The 24,329-nt window shown below is 44.9% G+C and overlaps 1 protein-coding gene across 3 annotated transcripts in view; it reads left to right on the top strand.

Annotated features, from left to right (window-relative positions):
* The window catches only part of SBNO2 (strawberry notch homolog 2), an 82,061-nt gene that overhangs the window by 18,027 nt on the left and 39,705 nt on the right, over positions 1 to 24,329 (top strand). For 2 of the 3 annotated variants that reach the window (XM_040417568.1, XM_040417569.1), the window contains 2 exons: positions 10,130 to 10,304; positions 14,901 to 14,989. In XM_040417568.1, coding sequence (XP_040273502.1) covers positions 10,179 to 10,304; positions 14,901 to 14,989 — 215 coding nt within the window. In that variant the 5' untranslated portion in view covers positions 10,130 to 10,178. Of the gene's footprint in view, positions 1 to 10,129; positions 10,305 to 14,900; positions 14,990 to 24,329 lie in introns of those variants that run through there. The other variant, XM_040417570.1, reaches the window with a different exon arrangement.

Consider the following 24,329-nt stretch of genomic DNA (forward strand, 5'->3'; position numbering starts at 1 on the left):
CCCGTTTATGCGAATAAGTTGTCCTGTGCCCTTAGCAGAAAAACACCCCCAAAGGAAAATGTTTCCACCCCCATGCTTGACGGTGGGGACGGTGTTTTGGGGGTCATAGGCAGCATTTTTCTTCCTCCAAACACAGCGAGTTGAGTTAATGCCAAAGAGCTCTATTTTGGTCTCATCAGACCACAGCACCTTCTCCCAGTCACTCTCTGAATCATTCAGGTGTTCATTGGCAAACTTCAGACGGGCCTGCACATGTGCCTTCCTGAGCAGGGGGACCTTGCGAGCCCTGCAGGATTTTAATCCATTGCGGTGTAATGTGTTTCCAATGGTTTTCTTGGTGACTGTGGTCCCTGCTAATTTGAGGTCATTAACTAACTCCTCCCGTGTAGTTCTAGGATGCTTTTTCACCTTTCTCAGAACCATTGACACCCCACGAGGTGAGATCTTGCGTGGAGCCCCAGAGCGAGGTCGATTGATGGTCATTTTGTGCTCCTTCCATTTTCGAACAATCGCACCAACAGTTGTCACCTTCTCTCCCAGCTTCTTGCTAATGGTTTTGTAGCCCATTCCAGCCTTGTGCAGGTCTACAATTTTGTCTCTGACATCCTTGGACAGCTCTTTGGTCTTTCCCATGTTGGAGAGTTTGGAGTCTGCTTGATTGATTGATTCTGTGGACAGGTGTCTTTTATACAGGTGACTAGTTAAGACAGGTGTCCTTAATGAGGGTGACTAATTGAGTAGAAGTGTCTAACCACTCTGTGGGAGCCAGAACTCTTAATGGTTGGTAGGGGTTCAAATACTTATTTCACTCAATGAAATGCAAATCAGTTGCTATCTTTTATTTAAAGTTATTTTTTCGATTTTCCTTTTGATGTGCTATCTGCCACTGTTACAATAAACCTACCATTGAAATGATACTGTTCTGAGACTTTTCATTTCTTTGTCATTGGACAAACTTACAAAATCAGTGAGGGGTCAAATAATTATTTCCCCCACTGTAAGTTTGTTTTGTTTAAACTAATTATGTTAAATCCCAAAAGGATGAAAAGAGAGACATTTGCCTTTTTCCATTTTCCCTTATATAAAACTAAAGCGCTCTGTGTGTCCTAAAACAATCATTGAAAGAGTAAAAATAAATAAATAATAATTCACCCTTAGGGTCCATTCACACGTCCACAAGTGTTTTGCGGTCTGCAAATTGTGGATCCGCAAAGCACTGACACCGGCCATGTGCGTTCCACAAATAGAAATGCCTTTGGACAAGAATAAGACATGTTCTATTTTTTTGCGAAACGGAAGTGCGGATGCGGACAGCACACGGTGTGCTGTCCGCATCTTTTGCGGCAACATTGAAAATGAATGGGTTCGAATCTGTTCCGCATCGGACCCATTTTGCGGACGTGTGAATGGACCCTTACATTGTGGTGAGATTTTGCTGTGGGCATTCAGTCATCATAAAGCCCTGGTTTTGAAAAGAGGACCTGTCACTTCCTCACAGACGTGTAACAGGCTGCATACGTTTGTCGCTAAACCGGCTCTGGCAGTGTTCTTCTTTTTAAAAAGGAAAAAGAAATAGTCTCTCAAAACGTTGTAGGGTACTTATCGGCGCTGCAGACCCACCGCGTGACGTGGGTCAAGTTCACATAGAGTTCAAGCGGATAAGTAATGGTGGTCGCGCTGCCCGTTGCATAGGAGTCCGTGTAGTCAAAGGTATATCGGATTTTCAAGCTTCACACAATGCAGCCATACAATAAATTCATGGGTCGATGCACCAAAGGACATCCAAAACCGCTGTAATGAAATTATGGCGCACAATAGTGAAATTCCTACAGGATTGGTTTCCCAAAGATATTTATTATACTCACAAGATCGTGAATGATAAAAGGCATAAAACATATAATAGTTCCTCGTATAGTGTTCTTCTTTTACTTCTAGCTTCTCATGATGTTAGTTTAGGCGCCCAATAGCAGTGAATTGTCAGGTGGGTGGTCTCTAGCACTTCATGTCAATGTAACGTCACCTCAGCTGTTGACACTGAGCACTATGCAAAGGTATGTAGTTCTGAGGATGTGACAGATGGCATATGTAGAAATGTAAATAATAAATGGGGGGTGGGGGGGCTAAAGTAACAAACAGTGAGTACTCGCCTTAACAATCCTCCCCCGCTGTTTCAGTCTCCACTTCCTTTTTCGGGTTCGACCCTTTGGCTGAGCCAGGTGTCCAAGCCGTTTTCCAATCACCGGCTGGGGTGGATCACCAGTGTTTGGGCTCATGCTCACGAACATTGTTTGGGTCCACATTCGAGCAGCATTTTTGCGGCTCGGATGTGGACCCACTCACTTCAGTGGGGACACTAAAGATGCGGAGAGCATCCTTGTGGCCGCTAAAAAAAACATGTCCTATTCTTGTCCGTTTTGCGTACAAGAATAGGCATTTCTATTATAGGAGTTCCGTTCCGCAAGTTGTGGACTGCAAAACACGGCGCGGTCGTGTGCATGAGGCCTTTGGCTGAGTGGCATTCACAGCCACTTCCTGCCACTTTGGGACAGGAGCAGGAAGTGGAGCACAGAAGAAACCTGGGCACAGCCAGTTTACCTGAGGTTAGCACCGGCTAGTTTATTTATTTTGTATTCCGCTGTAATATCCCTTTAAAGGGGTTCTGATTGTGGCCCAGGGTTCTAAAATTTTCAGGCCACACTGCTTAGTTCATGTGATTACTGCTCCTAGATGAATGCGAATACTCAGGGAGGTTTTTTCATTTTGAACATGAAATCAAAATGGCACCATAATTTAAAGGGGTTGTCGGAGTTCTTGATATTGATGGCCTATCTTCAGGGTGGGTCATCAATATTGGATCGGCAGGGGGCTGACTCTCTGCACTCCTATCGATCAGTTTGAAGAGGCTGCAGCTCTGGCGATCACTGCGGCCGCCTCCTAGCCCAGCGACGCCACGTTCGTTGGTCACATGACCTAGGCACAGTTCACTCCCATTCATGTGAGCAGCACGGTGGCTCAGTGGTTAGCACTGGTGCCAGGACAACATCTGCATGGAATTTTCCTCCTGGTTTCCTCCCACTCTCCAAAGACAGACTGATAGGGAATTTAGATTGTGAGCCCCATTGGGGACAGCTTGATGCTAATTGCTGTAAAGCGCTGCGGAATATGTCAGCGCTATATAAGTGGGTAGAATAAATAGGTGATAGGGCTGAGCTGCAATCCAGTGGATGGACGGCGCTGTGCTTGGTAAGCTGCGAGGAGGCCGTGACGCTCACCAAAGTGCTCACCAATTTTTTTAATTCTTTGAGACAAGATAATCATTGGGCGAGATCTATAAAGACTGGCGGATCCATCCTCCAGTCTTGATCTCCCTGCCCTGGTGTGAGAAAGCATTGATAAATGTCCCCCATTGAAAGCATTGCAATTTACCTGCGGCAAGTCTTGTTGGTCTTCTATTTTCACTTTCAACTGTGTATTCTCAATATAGATAGAAATTTGGACTTTGCCCACTGCAAGACGATAACATTGATTGTCCACTTTTGCATCCATTATTTTTAATGGCCTCTAGAATTTTAAAAAAATTAAGCTTTTTTTTTTCTTCTTCTTAGGGTCCCGCATAAAAATCTCCTACCATTTTGTTTGTGCAGCCCATATGCAGACCTTTGTGGTAACCTACTACAATAAACTGTGTCCATCTGATTGGACAGCATCACAACTCCGCCCTTGAGAATCAGCCTGGGGACCACCCCCTTTGACAGTGCATGTCCTCTGTGAGGATCCGAGTAGAAGACAGAAGTGGTTTATTACCTCTTCTGCCTCCTTTTTTCCCCGGGTACAGAGAATAGAGGAAGTGGCAATGTCACTACTTCTGTTAGGCAGAGCAGATCTGCTGGGTAACCCAGGTCAGTTCACATGTGTAAAATGCTCCAACAAGGGGCTTTTCTGTGTATCTGAGGCTTTTTTAGATCCCTTTCATCCTCCAGCTACAGTGGATAAGTGTAAAAAAAAAAAAAAAATTGTATAAATGCCTCGCAGAGCTCTTTTTTATTCCCCAGGTAAAATAGATTTCTACAAATAAAATAAAATGAAGAAAAAAATAAAAAACATATTAGTAAAGCGTCCTATGTAACATGGAAAAATTATTTTGGTAGCTCAGCAAATAAAGGGCCACTAAATCACAAGAAAGTGTTTGATCATTGATGCCTTTTCAGGCTTGGAGATTAACAGGATAAGTCCTGGACAACCCCTTTTAAAGGGGTTGTCTGGGTTCAGAGCTGAACCTGGACATACCTCCATTTTCACCCAGGCAGCCCCCCTGACTTGAGCATCGGAGCAGTTCATGCTCCGATGTTCTCCTTTGCCCTGCGCTAAATCGCGCAGGGCAAAGGCATTTTTCAGGAGTTCCGGTGACAAATCGGGCTCTCAATGGGGCAGCCAGGAAGCCCGGTGATGTCACCGGCACTGATGGGCGGGCTTTTGCGCTGCCCTAGCCAGTAAAACGGCTAGGGCAGCGCTAAAGCACACCCATCAGAGCTGGTGACGTCACCGAACACACTGCCGGGCGGAAGCCTCTGCCCGGCAGTGTGTTATTGTATACAAAAGAGCCCTTGCCCTGCACCATATAGCGCAGGACAAGGGAGCGCATCTGAGCATGAGCTGCTGCGATGCTAACATCAGGTGGGCTGCCTGGGTGAAAATATGGGTATGTCCGGGTTCAGCTTTGAACCTGGACAACCCCTTTAATGCAATAATCAGGCCTGGTCATTAAAGGGGTTATACGAGGCTGGAAATAGCCCCCCATACGTCCGGGCCCCTCACACTGATTCTACTTACCTGGTTCCCTGCGCCACTCCTGGTCCCCGCATCACCGCTGCTGCTTCCATGTGCGGATGAAAACGGGGGGGGGGGGAGCAGCCAATGGCAGGCAGTGATGTGGACGAGCCTCCCTAGCGTCACCCGCGATACTAGGGAGGTTCGTCGCCGCCTGCCATTGGCTGCTCCCCCCGACACCGGATGTTTTCATCTGCACACGGGGAGAAGCTACAGTGCGGAGACTAGAAGCGAGCAGGTTATAAAGGTAAGTAGAATCGGTGTGAGGAGCCATTTCCAGCCTCGAATAACCCCTTTAAGGGGTTAGTTGCCAGACAACCCCTTTAACACATTAATTTTAATATTCATTGATTGCATTTTGTGTATGGTTCTTCCTTTCAGTGACTATATTTAAAGGGGTTTTCCGGGATTACTATGGTGTTTAACAGACATGCTCATGTAGCTTACCTCATGTACATCTTCCTCATGCTTTTACTGTTTCCATTTGGACCCTCCTGACCCATTTTCACCATATAAACAAATCACCCTGGTTTATTACGTCCTGTAGTTAGCACTTCCTCTTGCTGTATCCAACCAAACCCATAATGCACTTCTCCTTTTTCTGCCACATATCCAGCACCGCCCCTAACAGCGCCCAGCTAGTTTATAGCTCCTCCCACCCAGCTAGTTACGTAGACACTCCCCTATCACTGCCCCTAATGCCCAGCTAGTTACATACACTCCCCTATCACTGCCCCTAACAACACCCAGCTAGTTTATAGCTCCTCCCACCAAGCTAGTTACATAGGCACTCCCCTATCACTGCCCCTAACATCCAGCTAGTTTATAGCTCCTCCCACCAGCTACATTAGGAATCACACCACAGTGTATTACACCTAGGAAGCTCTGGCGCTATTACACATCCTTTCGAGGAGTATAACCATCACTCTCTCTCAATGGATCTGATCTACAGTATCGTGCACTTGATACCTAACAGATTGCTAGCAATAGCTACAGAGTATTTGTGAGGTAAGTGACCTCTCAAATAGAGTGCATAGCGAGTGACAGCGACCATATTAAGACCTATAGTATTTCACTCAAGCCCGTAACTGTCGCCTGATATTTTTAAATCACCTTTCAGTAATGTTCTCTTTGAGTAACCATTTTAAAAAAAGTAAACAATAAAGTTTGATATACAGTACAGACCAAAACTTTGGACACACCTTCTCATTCAAAGAGTTTTCTTTATTTTCATGACTATGAAGGCATCAAAACTATGAATTAACACGTGGAATTATATACATAACAAACAAGTGTGAAACAACTGAAAATGTGTCATTCTAGGTTCTTCAAAGTAGCCACCTTTTGCTTTGATTACTGCTTTGCACACTCTTGGCATTCTCTTGATGAGCTTCAAGAGGTAGTCCCCTAAAATGGTCTTCCAACAGTCTTGAAGGAGTTCCCAGAGATGCTTAGCACTTGTTGGCCCTTTTGCCTTCACTCTGCGGTCCAGCTCACCCCAAACCATCTCGATTGGGTTCAGGTCCGGTGACTGTGGAGGCCAGGTCATCTGGCGCAGCACCCCATCACTCTCCTTCATTGTCAAATAGCCCTTACTTTCAAAGTTTTCCCAATTTTTCGGCTGACTGACTGACCTTCATTTCTTAAAGTAATGATGGCCACTAGTTTTTCTTTACTTAGCTGCTTTTTTCTTGCCATAATACAAATATTCAGTAGGACGATCAGCTGTGTATCCACCTGACTTCTTCTCAACGCAACTGATGGTCCCAACCCCATTTATAAGGCAAGAAATCCCACTTATTAAACCTGACAGGGCACACCTGTGAAGTGAAAACCATTTCAGGGTACTACCTCTTGAAGCTCATCAAGAGAATGCCAAGAGTGTGCAAAGCAGTAATCAAAGCAAAAGGTGGCTACTTTGAAGAACCTAGAATATGACATTTTCAGTTGTTTCACACTTGTTTGTTATGTATATAATTCCACATGTGTTAATTCATAGTTTTGATGCCTTCATAGTCATGAAAATAAAGAAAACTCTTTGAATGAGGTGTGTCCAAACTTTTGGTCTGTACTGTATGTGTGTGTGTATATAATTACTACCACCCAGCCAGTTACATAGACACTCCCCTATCACTGCCGCTAACACCCAGCTAGATTATAGCTCCTCCCACCCAGCTAGTTACATAGACACTCCCCTATCACTGCCCCTAACACCCAGCTAGTTTATAGCACCTCCCACCAGCTAGTTACATAGACACACCCCTATCACTGCCCCTCTTGCTGCTTATACATGGCCATGGACATGACATCACAGGAAATAAGATAGCGCAGCATGGACATGGTCATGTGACCACAGCCCAGAATGGGAGATCAGAACAATAAAGGTAAAAGAAATAGATTACAAAATTACAGCTGCCTTCATAAATGATTATTTTATAGGCTGTCAATGCAAACTGCAAAACCCCTTTTAAAGAGAACCTGTCACCGGGATTTTGGGTATAGAGCTGAGGACATGGGTTGCTTGATGGCCACTAGCACATCCGCAATACCCAGTCCCCATAGCTCTGTGTGCTTTTATTGTGTATAAAAACCGATTTGATACATATGCAAACTAGAAAAAATAGATTAAAATGGAAATTCTGCCAAAAAACTGAAATTTTTAAATTGTAGCTCTATTTTCCATTAATTCTTGTGGAACACCTAAAGGGTTAACATAGTTTGTAAAATCAGTTTTGAATACCTTGAGGGGTGTAGTTTCTATTATGTAAGTTCCACAAAGTAACTTCAGACCTGAACTGGTTCTTTTAAAAAGTGGGTTTTAGAAATTTTTGCTTCTAAGCCTTCTAACGTCCCCAAAAAATAAAATGGCATTCACAAAATGATCCAAACATGAAGTAGACATATGGGGAATGTAAAGTAATAACTACTTTTGGAAGTATTACTATCTATTATAAAAGTAGAGAAATTGAAATTTACTAATTTTTAATTTTGTAAATTTGGCATTTTTTTTATAAATAAAAATACATTTTTTTGACTCCATTTTACCACTGTCATGAAGTACTATATGCGACGAGAAAATAATCTCAGAATGGCCTGGATAAGTCAAAGCGTTTTAAAGTTATCGCCACATAGTGACACTGGTCAGATATGAAAAAAGTGGCCTGGTCCTTAAAGTGAAAAGTGGCAGGGTCCTGAAGGGGTTAAGCTTGGTAACTGTAGCGTGTAAACGTGTGACCACATACTGCTATTTGTATGTACGTGAGGACAGAGCCCTGAGGCTTGGGCGGTTACACGAGAACCATGCAGTGCTGGTGACTATGCATCCCATGTCTCATAGCTATTGCATGTTGTCATGGACTTCTGAAAACGTAACAGGGAGCTGTTATAATAAATGGATAGTTGAGTGTCTTGAAGTAAAGTTCTTGGTTCCTTCAGCCTTGGCCACCCCTAAATAACAGCTTCCCTATTGGTTTCCAAGTGTAAGCATTAGATCGTCTGGCCTACTGCGCATGTAATCCTTCACTGCTATGTGGAACTAAAGAGGACAGCGAGTTTCTAACACTGTGTATTTAACCCTTTAAAATGAAGGCTGACCATGCATAGCTTGGCCTTACACATAATTTGTCAACCTCTCCTGCTCTGCTCAGCCGAGCATGCATGTGTCCTGAACAGGGAGAGGAGAAAGAAGATGCCAGACAACTCTGGGGGGTTTTCTCCCTGAGAACAAAAGAATTGGGCATGATGAAATGCGTAGGCCTGATCCTTCTGTCCCCCAGGATCAGCTGCTGACATACTGTATGATGATTTTTCTGCCCCTATGTCGGCTGATCGCTGGGCATGCTTCCACTGGTCAGTTTGGCTCATGGAATAATCTGGCTGGCTTCTCACTTTGACAGTTTTATGTCCGTTCACCATAGAGGTCCGTGGTTAAGAAAATCCACCAGAGGATGGGTCACGTGTAAGGGTCCAGTCACACATCCGTAGAATGGGTCCGCATCCGTTCCGCAATTCTGCAGAACAGGTGCAGATCCATTCATTCTCAATGGGGCAGGAATGGATGCGGACAGCACACCTTGTGCTGTCCGCATCCGCATTTCCGGTCCGTGGCTCCCGAAAAAAATAGAACATGTTCTATTCTTGTTCGCAATAGCGGACAAGAATAGGCATTTCTATAGGGGTGCCGGGCGGGTGTATTGCGGATCCGCAATACACTACGGACATGTGAATGGACCCTTATGCACATAGGGCCAGATTTATCATTACTCTGACAGCTCACTCCACTTTCACATAAGGCTAAAGTCAGTTTTAGCCAAGTCAGATTTATGATCGGCCCTTTAAGACTGTAATAAATGTGGTTTGACGGTAGCAGTTTATCCGTCAGTAAGCAGCTTTACAAAAGTCGCACGTCCTTTACGAAAAAGTCGCATGTTCTATTAAAAAGTCTCATGGTAAGCATGGTCCTCACTGGAGTGAAATTGAGACTTTTTTGCGACTTTTTTTAAATAGTCCCAATAGTAAATCTGTCTAGAGATTCATTTACATAAGAAAACACGCCCACTTTCAGAAAACTGGCGAGCATAGTGCAGAGCAGAAAAAAGTCGCAAATTTGTGCGCAGTTTTAGCCTTTGGGACTTTTTTTGGGACTTTTTCACTCCATTATTCTGACCTGAGCTAATGATAAATCTGGCCCACAGTGTTTGTAAGAGCTCCTGTCAGCAGGATCCACCCGGTCATACCAGGTATACTGCCTTGTAGGGTTAATCTTGCTGATTAAAATGATACCTGTGTTGTAAAAATTGGCGGCATTACAAGAAAAAAAAAAAAAAAAAGACTTTACACCAGTTTGATAAATGACCCTATTAAAGTAGAACTGGCTTAGTTGCCCATAGCAGCCAATCAGATTCCACCTTCTATTTTCTAAAGGAGCTGTCAAAAATGAAAGGTGGAATCTGATTGGTTGCTATGGGTAGCTAAGCCAATTCTACTTTACACCAGTTTGATAAATGACCCCATAATTCTTTAAGCAATTGAGGGTATCGGTTCACAGAGTGGTGGGCCTTGCCACTCAGTGCACCGAAGTCCTCATTTGCATAAAGGTATATTTTTTTCTCTCAGGAATGCCGCAACCAATTTTCACCAAAAGGGTTCATTTTAAGCAGCGGTATGCATGGTTCACTGGGGTTGATCCTGCTGACAGGTGCCCTTTTAATACTTCCTCTTACTGTTACGGTTGGTGGATTTATTTGTATATTTTAGGTGTTAACTCTGATCATTTTCATTCCTTCCTGTCTCTTTCGCTCAGGTATTCATTAATCCAGACCCACTGATGCCATGATACCTCAAGGATCCTAATGCCCTGCACGGTGTCTGTGATGGACGGGGGGGGGAGATACCCACAACTTGAGTCGCAACACGGAGCCAGCGGAATGTGCTCGGCTGCTGCCATGCAATACCAGCCCACCTTGTCTGATGTGGAGGTGAGGCTTCCTTCTATGTGTCTGAATTGGGAAAGATTATACAGGGTGGGAGTGGGGAAAACTCCATTTGCTATACTATTATGTACACTGTAAGGGTCCATTCACATGTCGGCAAATGGGTCCTCATCCGTTCCGCAATTTTGCGGAACGGGTGCGGACCCATTAATTCTCTATGGGGACGGAATGGATGCGGACAGCACACAGTGTGCTGTCCACATCTGCATTTGCAGAGCGCGGCCCCGATCTTTGGGTACGCAGCTCCGCAAAAGATGGAACATGTCCTATTCTTGTCCGCAGCTGCGGACAAGAATAGGCATTTCTATAGGGGTGCCGGGCGAGTGTGTTGCGGGTCCGCAACACACCACGGACGTGTAAATGGAGCCTAGAGGTGGAAAATTGGCAGTGTAAATTACCATGCCGTGGGTTTAAAGTCTGCCCCACAGGCCAATTCCACAATGTGTGGGTGCGATTTGGTAAAATCCTATCAACTTTGGTGCTACTGTAATACGCTGTTGAATTAAATGGAAAATCCACATCATATCCACCTCTTCTGGAAGTATCCTTAAAGGGGTTGGCCACTTTCTGGCTACTGTTGATCAATGTGGAACTTACTAATATAGTCTTTGTCGAAAATCTGCACCATTTTCTGTATTTTATAAGGTATGTCCCCTTGTTTAACAAAGTCTTTCGTGCTGTCCACACAGAGGTCCTGTCCATAAGATGTCTGCTGATGGAGGGTCATGTGACCAGGCAAATCACCTCCATGTGATGTCTCCTCCATTCAACTACACTGCGGTGGCAGGTGCAGTGCATATGAATGGAGGAGACCTCACATGGAGGTGATCTGTCTGGTCACATGACCCTCCATCAGCGGACATCTTATGGACAGGACCTCTGTGTGGACAGTGCAAAAGACTTTGTAAACAAGAGGACATACCTTATAAAATATAGAAAATAGTGCAGAATTTCAGCAAAGGCTATAATAGTCAGTGCCATATACTCCTCTCACAAACCCATTGGTCAACAGTAACCAGAAAGTGGCCAACCCCTTTTTAATGTTATGTAAAGATTTTCACATTACCCCCATTAACTGCCTTTAGGGCCCATTCACACGTCCGTAGAATGGGCCTGGATCCATTCCGCAACGTTGCGGAACTAATCCGGACCTATTCATTTTCTATGGGACCGGAAGAGATGCGGACAGCACACAGTGTGTTGTCAGCATCCGCATTTCCGGAGCGCGCCGCCGATCTTCCGGTCCGCAGCTCCCTAAAAAAATAGAACATGTTCTTTTCTTGTCCGCAATTGCAGACAAGAATAGACAGTTCTATGAGGGTGCAGGCCGTGTGTATTGCGGATCCGTAATACACTACGGACGTGTGAATGGACCCTTACTGTGGGTGCTGTGTAAGGTTCTGTGAGCCCTGCCAGTGACGTTGTATGGCGGAATAGCATAATGCCTGTGTTCCTATTGTTCTCTATTTGGGCTGTCCATATGGTCCTGCAGTATAAGGTGATTTCCAGATTTAGATAAAACTCTAACGGCTGTACTTCCCCTTTAAACCCCCTGCCGATCTAGCATTGGTACTCCCAAGGTGCCCCTATAGTCTGTTTCTATTTCTGCAGCAATGATTTGCCTCACTGAGACCGTTCAGGTGCGGTGGGTGATAGAACGTGTCCCGTTCTTGTCCGTTTTGCGAACAAGCATAGGACATTTCTACAGGAGTTAAAGGAAAAAGAAAATGGCGATGTGCACTTAGCCGGGATCTGTGTGTTGCGGATTCGCGATTTGCAGACTGCAAAACGGATCCGGTTGTGTCCATGAGGCCCATGTTGACAGACCGTGGATTCCAAATCTGCTCTGCAGGTCAATTTACGCTGCAGATTTTTAATGCAGTGTATGAGATTTCTTAAAATGTCGTCCACTTTGCTGGATAGTACAAAGGTGCGGATTTGCTGCACGAAAACCTGCAACTGCAGATCCCCGGTGTATCTGCCACGTGTGAACGTACTGTGAAGGCTACAGACAACTTTTGGGGTATTTTTTTTATATTTTATTGCGTTCTACTTATAGACTAAACCATTTTTCCAGTGTTTTTTCGACCGTTTGTGTTCTCCTGCTCTCTTTTTCAGTCCATCTGTCTGAGAGCTGCTCTGCCAGCTCGATATGTAGCCTTTCTAGTTACCTGGCAGCTCTTATGCACTCATTTAAACTAAAATGTTATCAGTTTGATACGAATGTAGATTAAATGAGTGTTTATGAGCTGTTAGGAAAGTTAAGAGACTCAACTGTGAGAGCTCTCTGATAGAGGTCTCTGAGAAGGAGAAGCACCCGTCTGCAGATGCGCTGAAAGCTGGAGAAGAACAACTGTTAAAAATTCTTAAAGGGAGTCTGTCACCTCCATATGGCCATATACAGTGCTTACATGGCGCTGTAGCACACCTATACAGGATTGTAACGGTACCTTTGTTCTTTTCTTTAGACTTGCACAAGCAGGAAAAACGAAGTTTAAATTCATATGCAAATGAGCACTCGCAAGTGCCCAGGGGCGGCGTTCAGTGTGTAGGTGCCCAGGCTGCTCTGCCTTCTTTTCACTTTACTCCTCCCCAGCCTCTACCTTTGCCCGCCCTCCAAGTCTCTTGCCTCATCAATAGGTCAAAGGCAGAGGCTGGGGAGGAGTAAAGTGAAAAGAAGGCAGAGCAGCCTGGGCACCTACACACTGAACGCCGCCCCTGGGCACTTGCGAGTGCTCATTTGCATATGAATTTAAACTTCGTTTTTCCTGCTTGTGCAAGTCTAAAGACAAAGACAAAGGTACCGTTACAATCCTGTATAGGTGTGCTACAGAGCCACGTAAGCGCTGTATATGGCCATATGGAGGTGACAGACTCCCTTTTAATAAAGACCATTTGGAAAAAAATGTTTAAAGGGGTTGGCCACTTTCTGGTTACTGTTGACCAATGTGTTTGTGAGAGGAGTATATGGCACTGACTATTATAGCCTTTGCTGAAATTCTGCGCCATTTTCTATATTTTATAAGGTATGTCCTCTTGTTTACAAAGTCTTTTGTGCTGTCCACACAGAGGTCCTGTCCATAAGATGTCCGCTGATGGAGGGTCATGTGATCAGACAGATCACCTCCATGTGAGGTGTCCTCCATTCAAATGCACTGCACCTGCCACCGGTACTTCGTTGTCGGAAGTTTAGTGCAGGTGTAGTGTGTATGAATGGAGAAAGCATTACATGGAGGTGATTTGCCTAATCACATGACCCTCCATCAGTAGCCGTATTATGGACAGCACCTCTGCGTGAACTGCGTAAAAGACTTTGTAAACACGAGGGCATACCTAGCAAGATCTAGAAAATGGTGCAGAAATGTATCAAAGGCTATAATAGTGTCATATAATCCTCATAAGGCTACTTTCACACTTGCCGCAGAGTTATCCAGCAAGCAGTTCCGTTGCCGGCAATCTGCATGCAAACGGACAGCATTTGTAGACGGATCCGGATGCATTGCAAGAACGGATCCGTCTGTCTGTATGTCATCCGGAAAAATTGATCCGTTATATATTTATTTTTTACATTTTTACCAGTCTGCGCATGCGCAGACCGGAAGGACGGATCCGGCATTGCGGTATTTTTAATGCCGGATCCGGCACTAATGCATTTCAATGTAAATTAATGCCGGGTCTGGCAACTGATGCGGAATTTTGGACAGAGATAATACTACAGCATGCTGCAGTATTTCTTCCGTCCAAAACGCTGTTCAGTGACTGAACTGAAGACCTCCTGATGCATCCTGAACGGATTACTCTCCATTCAGAATGCATTAGGATAAAACGGATCAGTTCTTTTCCGGTATTGAGCCCCTAGGACGGAACTCTATGCCGGAAAAGAATAACGCTAGTGTGAAAGTACCCTTACACACACATTGGTCAGCAGTAGCCAGAAAGTGGCCAACCCCTTTAAGTGTAAGATAATTAGAATATAATGGTAAAAACCGTCCCCAAAGAGGTCTGTAGTCCTTAAAAAGGGCTTGCTGTAAATGACATTTATTACTTACCCTGTCTGTCTGCTGGGGTTCCCACCACTAGGATGTCCATTAATCTAGAATATGGGTCCCCCCTCCTCCCTGGCCAGTTTCTCGTAAATAAGTTTATGCATCTTTACATCAGATAGCGGTAGCACTCTTGGGAATTACACCTGAAAGTGGGTCAAATCGTTCTTCTTACTGGCACAGCAATAGAGGTTGACCCATCACCCGGTATGTGCACACGCTGCAGATTTGCTGCAGAACTTTCCTGGACTACACATTTTCCATACTGAATGAGGCTCTTTCTGCCGCATGTGCTTGGAGGTTTACAAACCTCAACAGTAGCAGAGATTTCTGCAGCAAACCTGCCAGGTGTGGCTGTCATATTGAATATCTCATGCATGCGCTAAGCCTGATAGCGGGGTTACTGATGTTGGACAAGTGCATGTTATGTGACATAGTCTTTTCTCTAAGTAATGTGAATATTGTCTGCTCAGAGGTAGAGGGAGGGTTAATGGGGTAGGTGTGAGTGATTTCTTATGCACCTTTGCTGTGATTTCAGACCCCGGTGCTGGCTGGTACCCAGTGGACACATTACTCATATTCACCTGCTCATTGCTTGCCCCATGCTCCTATCACCAGCTCAGATCCGTAAGTTCCACCTATCCCTCTTCACCTTTCTGCTTCCAAATGTGTTGCCGATGTTGCAAATGATTTGATGATATATAATTTTTGCACTTGCACCTGGGCATTATAACTTTTTTATTTTTTTGTTGCAAAGAAATTAAGCTTTGTGTTCTGACCATTTGATTTCATCAAACTTACCAAATCGTGTCCTATTTTAGTGGCTTTCTTTTTTTCTTTTCCTTCATTTTTCTTTTATTTCCTTGTCCGTGTCATGTTTCATATGTTTTTCTGTTGTGTGTGTTTTTTTTGTTTTTTTTTACGTTTACATTTATTTTTGCTTTTTATTTAGTCACAGTGTGGACTCGCTGAAGTTTTCCTTTAAATCCCCTATTGGTATTACAGCACAATGCTCAAAAATGTAGGGGCTTTTAACACTTTCATGTGACATATTTTATGCAGCATGAAAAATCATCTGTTATTGGCAGTACATTACCCTGTGTAAGCCGGCCGGCCAACAATAATGAAACTGCATGCACCCAAACAATTGTGCCACACACAGTGCCACTCATTGTCTATGGAGCTAAATGGCCATTCATCTGCAATAGTTTTTGCGACCATCTCTGGCCCCCTGACAATGGGTTTTCAGTCTGAGAACCCCTTTAAGGCCAGTTCAAGTTCATAAAAGTCAAACGTGAGCATGTCCAGGAACCTGAGCTCTGGGTGGTTATCTGCATGATCTTAAAGTGGTTATCCCTTCATGAATGTAAAAAATAAAATTTATGTATCATACAGTACATGACAGTCTCTTTCTAACAAAGCGAGAACCAGCCCTGTACCACACATGGATCCAGAGATCTCCCCAGTCATTGCTCTGCTAGATTTATATCAAGCTGACAGCTCAGGGGGCGTGTCTTTTCTGCTGCAGCTAAGAGGGCGTGTCCATGCTCTCCCTATCACAGCTCAGGGGGCGTGTCTTTTCTGCTGCAGCTAAGGGGCGTGTCCATGCTCTCCCTATTACAGCTCAGGGGGAGTGTCTTTTCTGCTGCAGCTAAGAGGGCGTGTCCATGCTCTCCCTATCACAGCTCAGGAGGCAGTTGAAGGATGAAACTGAGCATGTGTGGCCATCTCAGTGAGCAGGTCAAAGAAATAAGAAAAGAAAAAACAGCAGGTGGCGCTATGCAGATACATTTCATTGAAATACTCACTGGCTATGCATAATTTTTAATTATATGCAATTACAAGTGTTCAGATCCAGGTGCTGGTTTGAAACCTGTAGAATATTTTTCGTGAGATGACCCCTTTAACTGTGTTCATTCTATGTCAGTTCTGCAGCTACAAGGATAACTAAAACAGCTAGGACCCTAAAGGAGGAGCCCAGACTTCGGCTTCCGAAACCCCAAAGGACATGTGAAATTTTATTTAAAGAGGACCTGTCACCACTTTAATAAATGTGAAATTACATTTACCAGTCACAGCTTCCCCACTTAGTGTATCACTGACCATGTAGATTGGACAGGATTAAAGGGGAGGAATGCCACTCCCTTGAGTGAAGACCCCTGGTTAGGGCTGCAGTAAACGATTATTTTAGTAATCAAGTATTCTATCAATTATTTTTTTACAATTAATCGAGTAATCTAATAAGAAAAAAATAATAGACTGTTTTCCTTTTATAAAAACTCAGACCCCCTGCCATTAGTCCCCAACACCCTTTGTTCCCCACTGTGCGATCAGCCCAAGTGCATCAGTTACCCCCAGTGCCATCAGCTCCACTATCCCCCAGTGCTATCAGCTCCACTATCCCCCAGTGCTATCAGCTCCACTATCCCCCAGTGCCATCAGCTCTCCCTCACCCCAGTGCCATCAGCTCTCCCTCACCCCAGTGCCATCAGCTCTCCCTCACCCCAGTGCCATCAGCTCTCCCTCACCCCAGTGCCATCAGCTCTCCCTCACCCCAGTGCCATCAGCTCTGCTGCCATGCTCCTCCTGACACCCGGATTGCACAGCGTCACTGGTTTCTATGACGCTGTGCACTCCAGGCGCCTGGCCTTAGTTGCGCCCCCACCCCCTCGGTTTCACCAACTTACCTTTCCAGCAGGGGCGCTGCCGACACTCCATCGTTCTGCGCTGCTTTGCTCCTGACGTCACACAGTGCGTCAGGTCACAGCGTGCGTACGTCAGGAGGTCAGAGCAGCGCGGGACCATGGACGTACTGTGGAGTGTCCGGAGGCCGCCTGCTGGAAAGGTAAGTATTCCAAGCGCCGCGGGACACCACGGAGCGGGAGTAATAGCAAGCGCTTCACTCCCGCTCTGTGGTCACATGACACAAACGAATCTTCGATGCAAAAAATTTGCATCGAGGATTTTTTGGTGTCTAATTACTCGATTTAATCGAGTAATCGTTTCAGCCCTACCCTGGTGGTGCCCCCATGGCTAATCAGAAATGTGCTCATGTGTTTGGGGATATATTTTTCAGCGCCTTAAACTTGGAACGTGGGATGATACAAAATAAAAAAATAAGCGAGACACTAAATGGCAGTCGTTATCAGTAAATGTACTAAGTTCACGTTTAGTAAAGTGATGAAAAGTCCTCTGGAAATTAGTGAGTGGCAGGAACTACTTAAAACTAAGGAAAAACTGCTATTGAAAGCCTTCTATTCTAGCTCTGAGTCTCTTGAACCTGTTGTCCCCAGCCTACCAGAAGTAATGACGTCCCGTCCATGGTCACTTCTCCACTTCAGTAGTGTTCCCGAGTGGCACCTGACCACCGAAACAAGAATCGGACGAATAGAATTTTTTTGCCCTTTCCTTTTGTTCTCCCAGGAGATAAGCTGCCATCAGAGGTGTCTCTGTGAACGTCTCCCCTCTCCCCACTAAAAACACATACCCATTGGGTCAAATCTCGTGTGTGGGGTGGGGGGGGGGGGGAGTGGGAGAGTTGACAGCTGTTGAAGATGTATGGAGAATTTTGGGGTCAGGGGATATCACTGTGCTGATGATTCCAGATGAGGACCCAACAATGGTTACCACATAATGTCCAGCCATTTCGGCTCTGTATGCATGCCATGATCTCATTGAATTGCATATGTGGCATTGCAAACTTCTGTTCTTCTAAGTAAGCAAAGGACTTAACATGTTGGACATTTATATCATATTCATAGGATGTCATAAATGTCTGATAGATGGAGATCCAATGTTGGGGACCTACACCTGTAGAAGTCGCACAAGTGGCAGAACTCACGTTCTATTCATAGCTACCAGTCCTTAATTTGCCACTAGTAGCCGCCTCACCAGGTAGGTGGGGGTATGCCATAAATGTCTAAGATCAGAATAAGATGTAAGATGTAAGATGTGATTCCTGCACCCGCTGTAGTATACATCTCAGACCTAGACCCTAGGTCGCCAGGCTTACGGAAACTTCCAAGTGAGCTGACTCTCCGCTGTGTCCCTGGCTCCCATTGCAGTGAATGGGAGGTACGCAAATAGCATAGCACAACAAGTTAGGCTTTTTCTGTAATTGGGGGTTACAGAAAAATTGTGGTTTGTTCTGCTTTACTATTTACATAGCTCTTAAGGGCCCTTTACATGGGCCAACAATTGAACAGATCATCATGAACCAGCGTTCTAGTAATGCTGGTTAGCGATGATCTGGCAGTGTAAATGCACCGCGATCACCCAATGAACGTGTGAAACGCTTGTTCCTCGGGTAATTGAATGTTTTGTGCAGCACGAAAGATGATCGTTTCCCAGTGGCAGATCGTGCTGCTGGGAACCAACGAGACATTAGTGATCGCTCCTACCCATACTCTGGATGTAAATGCACTGGTCTCCTCCGCTAGCGATCAGTAGATTGTCGGGAAGGAACACTACCTTCCCAACAATCTGGTAGATCATCGACCCGTGTAAAGGGTCTCTTATTCACTGCGAAACAGTGGAGCGCCGGCCTGCTTGTTCGTTTTCCTAAGTCCGGTGATCTGAGGTCAGAGCTTAGTCCCATCTCGCTGTGGAAATGTCAAGATGGGACAACCCCTTTAAAGCCTTCTAGACAGAACTACTCCTAGGCATACAGAAGTATAATGGAGCATTCCTCAAAGCCCTGTACGCCAGTGTTGTGTGTGGACATTAGCTTTGTATGGCTTCTAAATGTATGAGCCTCTGCAGCTTCGTATAGCCGTTTCTTCCCTAGGAATGGGGGCATAAGAGTATAGACCTGACCCTGCATCCTCTATGTTGTAATTAGTAATCCTGATAAGAAGTACATTAAAAGATTAGAAATGTAGCTGTGAGAGCAGGTGAACTAAGAGTTCAAATAGAATTGCAGTAGGACAGGGTAAAATTTCTATGGCATTATGTATGCCTCCATTGTGCGCTTTAGAACCTACCTAAAAATCCCTCTTTCCATGATGGCCATATAGTTTTCTATAGATTTGTTGACTACACTGCCCCTGGGAAGACAGAAGAACAGTGGAGATGGTGGCAGTGTGTAGTCAGAGGCTCATGTATGGTCACTCCCTAACATTTGTCTATTGTAGACGGACCGGATAAATGAACACTATGGTAACTGTGCTGCATTCCTGTGCAGATGGTGCTTACAACCCATAAAACTGCTTGTATTGCTTACTCATTGCCTTCCAAAAATGCAAGTTTCATCACTTGCCTCTCCAGCATCTTCTGGCCATCAGCGAAAACTTCAGTGTAAAGTTGCATTGTCAGATTTCCTTAAAGGGAACCTGTCACCAAAAAATCGCCTATTAAGCGATTGTCCTATAGCACTTTTTCGTCCTTTTCCTGCATTTATCGTCACTGAGAAATCGATGTTTTAATCAGCCGCTGCCCCGTGTTTCAAGTCAGGCTTTATCAGTAAATAGGCGTCTCCAATCCTGCTTTTCCGGCCTCTCGCTGCCGCCTTGATTGACACGCCGCATCTCAGTGCCGGGACCGCGCTCTCAGCCCTCATGCATAGTAAAGGGCTTCTGTAGCGCGATCGCGGCTCCGGCTCGTACACTCAGCCGGCTTCAGTCTCACTACTGCGCATGCGGGAAAGGGACGAAAAAGTGCTATAGGACACAACTATGTAGCACTATAAGGTACTATTAACAGCTTAATAGACGATTTTTTTGGTGACAGGTTCCCTTTAACCGCCTCCGGACCGCCTAACGCAGGATCGCGTTCCGGAGGCGGCAGCCCTGCGCAGAGTCACGCATATATGCGTCATCTCGCGAGACGCGAGATTTCCTGTGAACGCGCGCACACGGGCGCGCGCATTCACAGGATCGAAAGGTAAGCGAGTGGATCTCCAGCCTGCCAGCGGCGATCGTTCGCTGGCAGGCTGCAGATGCGATTTATTTTTTAACCCCTAACAGGTATATTAGACGCTGTTTTGATAACAGCGTCTAATATACCTGCTACCTGGTCCTCTGGTGGTCCCTTTTGTTTGGATCGACCACCAGAGGACACAGGCAGCTCTGTAAAGTTGCACCAATCACCACACTACACCCCCCTTCCTGTCACTTATTAACCCCTAATTAACCCCTGATCACCCCCCTGTCATTGATCACCCCCCTGTAAGGCTGCATTCAGATGTCCGTATCTTTTTACGGATCCACGGATACATGGATCGGATCCGCAAAACACATATGGACATCTGAATGGAGCCTTACAGGGGGGTGATCAATGACAGGGGGGTGATCACCCTATATAGACTCCCTGATCACCCCCCTGTCATTGATCACCCCCCTGTAAGGCTGCATTCAGATGTCCGTATGTTTTTTACGGATCCACGGATACATGGATCGGATCCGCAAAACACATACGGACATCTGAATGGAGCCTGACAGGGGGGTGATCACCCCATATAGACTCCCTGATCACCCCCCTGTAAGGCTCCAAGTTAGCGGAAATTATTTTTTTTTTTCTTACAAAGTCTCATATTCCACTAACTTGTGTCAAAAAATTAAATCTCACATGAACTCACCATACCCCTCACGGAATCCAAATGCGTAAAATTTTTTAGACATTTATATTCCAGACTTCTTCTCACGCTTTAGGGCCCCTAGAATGCCAGGGCAGTATAAATACCCCACATGTGACCCCATTTCGGAAAGAAGACACCCCAAGGTATTCCGTGAGGGGCATATTGAGTCCATGAAAGATTGAAATTTTTGTCCCAAGTTAGCGGAAAGGGAGACTGTGAGAAAAAAAATATATATATCAATTTCCGCTAACTTGTGCCAAAATTTTTTTTTTCTATGAACTCGCCATGCCCCTCATTGAATACCTTAGGGTGTCTTCTTTCCAAAATGGGGTCACATGTGGGGTATTTATACTGCCCTGGCATTTTAGGGGCCCTAAAGCGTGAGAAGAAGTCTGGGATCCAAATGTCTAAAAATGCCCTCATAAAAGGAATGTGGGCCCCTTTGCGCATCTAGGCTGCAAAAAAGTGTCACACATCTGGTATCGCCGTACTCAGGAGAAGTTGGGCAATGTGTTTTGGGGTGTCATTTTACATATACCCATGCTGGGTGAGATAAATATCTTGGTCAAATGCCAACTTTGTATAAAAAATGGGAAAAGTTGTCTTTTGCCGAGATATTTCTCTCACCCAGCATGAGTATATGTAAAAAGACACCCCAAAACACATTGCCCAACTTCTCCTGAATACGGCGATACCACATGTGTGACACTTTTTTGCAGCCTAGGTGGGCAAAGGGGCCCACATTCCAAAGAGCACCTTTAGGATTTCACAGGTCATTTACCTACTTACCACACATTAGGGCCCCTAGAATGCCAGGGCAGTATAACTACCCCACAAGTGACCCCATTTTGGAAAGAAGACACCCCAAGGTATTCCGTGAGGGGCATGGCGAGTTCCTAGAATTTTTTATTTTTTGTCACAAGTTAGTGGAAAATTATGTTGTTTTTTTTTTGTTGTTTTTTTCTTACAAAGTCTCATATTCCACTAACTTGTGACAAAAAATAAAAACTTCCATGAACTCACTATGCCCATCACGAAATACCTGGGGGTGTCTTCTTTCCAAAATGGGGTCACTTGTGGGGTAGTTATACTGCCCTGGCATTTTAGGGGCCCGAATGCGTGAGAAGTGGTTTGAAATCAAAATCTGTAAAAAAAATGGCCGGTGAAATCCGAAAGGTGCTCTTTGGAATGTGGGCCCCTTTGCCCACCTAGGCTGCAAAAAAGTGTCACACATCTGGTATCACCGTACTCAGGAGAAGTTGGGCAATGTGTTTTGGGGTGTCTTTTTACATATACCCATGCTGGGTGAGAGAAATATCTTGGCAAAAGACAACTTTTCCCATTTTTTTATACAAAGTTGGCATTTAACCGAGATATTTAACTCACTCAGCATGGGTATATGTAAAATGACACCCCAAAACACATTGCCCAACTTCTCCTGAGTACGGCGATACCACATGTGTGACACTTTTTTGCAGCCTAGGTGGGCAAAGGGGCCCACATTCCAAAGAGCACCTTTAGGATTTTACAGGGCATTTTTTACAGATTTTGATTTCAAACCACTTCTCACGCATTCGGGCCCCTAAAATGCCAGGGCAGTATAACTACCCCACAAGTGACCCCATTTTGGAAAGAAGACACCCCCAGGTATTTCGTGTTGGGCATAGTGAGTTCATGGAAGTTTTGATTTTTTTTTCACAAGTTAGTGGAATATGAGACTTTGTAAGAAAAAAAATCAAAAAAAAAATCATCATTTTCCGCTAACTTATGACAAAAAATAAGTTCTATGAACTCACTATGCCCATAAGCGAATACCTTAGGGTGTCTGCTTTCCGAAATGGGGTCACTTGTGGGGTTTTTCTACTGTCTGGGCATTGTAGAACCTCAGGAAACATGACAGGTGCTCAGAAAGTCAGAGCTGCTTCAAAAAGCGGAAATTCACATTTTTGTACCATAGTTTGTAAACGCTATAACTTTTACCCAAACCATTTTTTTTTTTTTTACCCAAACATTTTTTTTTAATCAAAGACATGTAGAACAATAAATTTTGAGAAAAATTTATATATGAATGTTGTTTTTTTTGCAAAATTTTACAACTGAAAGTGAAAAATTTCATTTTTTTGCAAAAAAAACGTTAAATTTTGATTAATAACAAAAAAAAGTAAAAATGTCAGCAGCAATGAAATACTACCAAATGAAAGCTCTATTAGTGAGAGGAAAAGGAGGTAAAATTCATTTGGGTGGTAAGTTGCATGACCGAGCAATAAACGGTGAAATTAGTGTAGGTCAGAAGTGTAAAAAGTGGCCTGGTCATTAAGGGTGTTTAAGGTAGGGGGGCTGAAGTGGTTAAAGGGGTTTTCAGTTTGAATCAACATCCATTAAAACAGTCATTTATGAAGGCTATCTTCTGTTCTGGGCTGGAGTCACATGACCATGTCCATGCTGTCCATCTTATTTCCTGCGATGTCCATGGGCAGCAACAGGAGCTGTGATAGGGGAGTGTCTATGTAACTAGCTGGGTGAGAGGAGCTATAAACTAGCTGGATGTTAGGGGCAGTGATAGGGGAGTGTCTATGTAACTAGCTGGGTGGGAGTGGCTATAAACTAGCTGGGTGTTAGGGGAGTGTCTATGTAACTGGGTGGGAGTGGCTATAAACTAGCTGGGTGTTAGGGGTGTGTCTATGAAACTAGCTGGTTGGAGGAGCTATAAACTAGTTGCGTGTTAGGGGTAGTGATAGGGGAATGTCTATGTAACTAGATGGTGGGAGGGGCTATAAACTAGCTGGGTGTTAGGGGTGTGTCTATGAAACTAGCTGGTTGGAGGAGCTATAAACGATCTGGGTGTTAGGGGTGTGTCTATGTAACTAGCTGGGTGAGAGGAGCTATAAACTAGCTGGATGTTAGGGGCAGTGATAGGGGAGTGTCTATGTAACTAGATGGTGGGAGGGGCTATAAACTAGCTGGGTGATAGGGGAGTGTCTTTGTAACTAGCTGGGTGGGAGGAGCTATAAACTAGCTGCGTGTTAGGGGCAGTGATAGGCGAGTGTCTATGTAACTACTGGTGGGAGGGGCTATAAACTAGCTGGGTGTTAGGGGCAGTGATAGAGGAGTGTCTATGTAACTACTAGTGGGAGGGGCTATAAACTAGCTGGGTGTTAGGGGCAGTGATAGAGGAGTGTCTATGTAACTAGATGGTGGGAGGGGCTATAAACTAGCTGGGTGATAGGGGAGTGTCTTTGTAACTAGCTGGGTGGGAGGAGCTATAAACTAGCTGCGTGTTAGGGGCAGTGATAGGGGAGTGTCTATGTAACTACTGGTGGGAGGGGCTATAAACTAGCTGGGTGTTGGGGGCAGTGATAGAGGAGTGTCTATGTAACTACTGGTGGGAGGGGC

This window comes from Bufo bufo, chromosome 2, assembly GCF_905171765.1.
Source record: "Bufo bufo chromosome 2, aBufBuf1.1, whole genome shotgun sequence".
Lineage (NCBI taxonomy): Eukaryota > Metazoa > Chordata > Amphibia > Anura > Bufonidae > Bufo > Bufo bufo.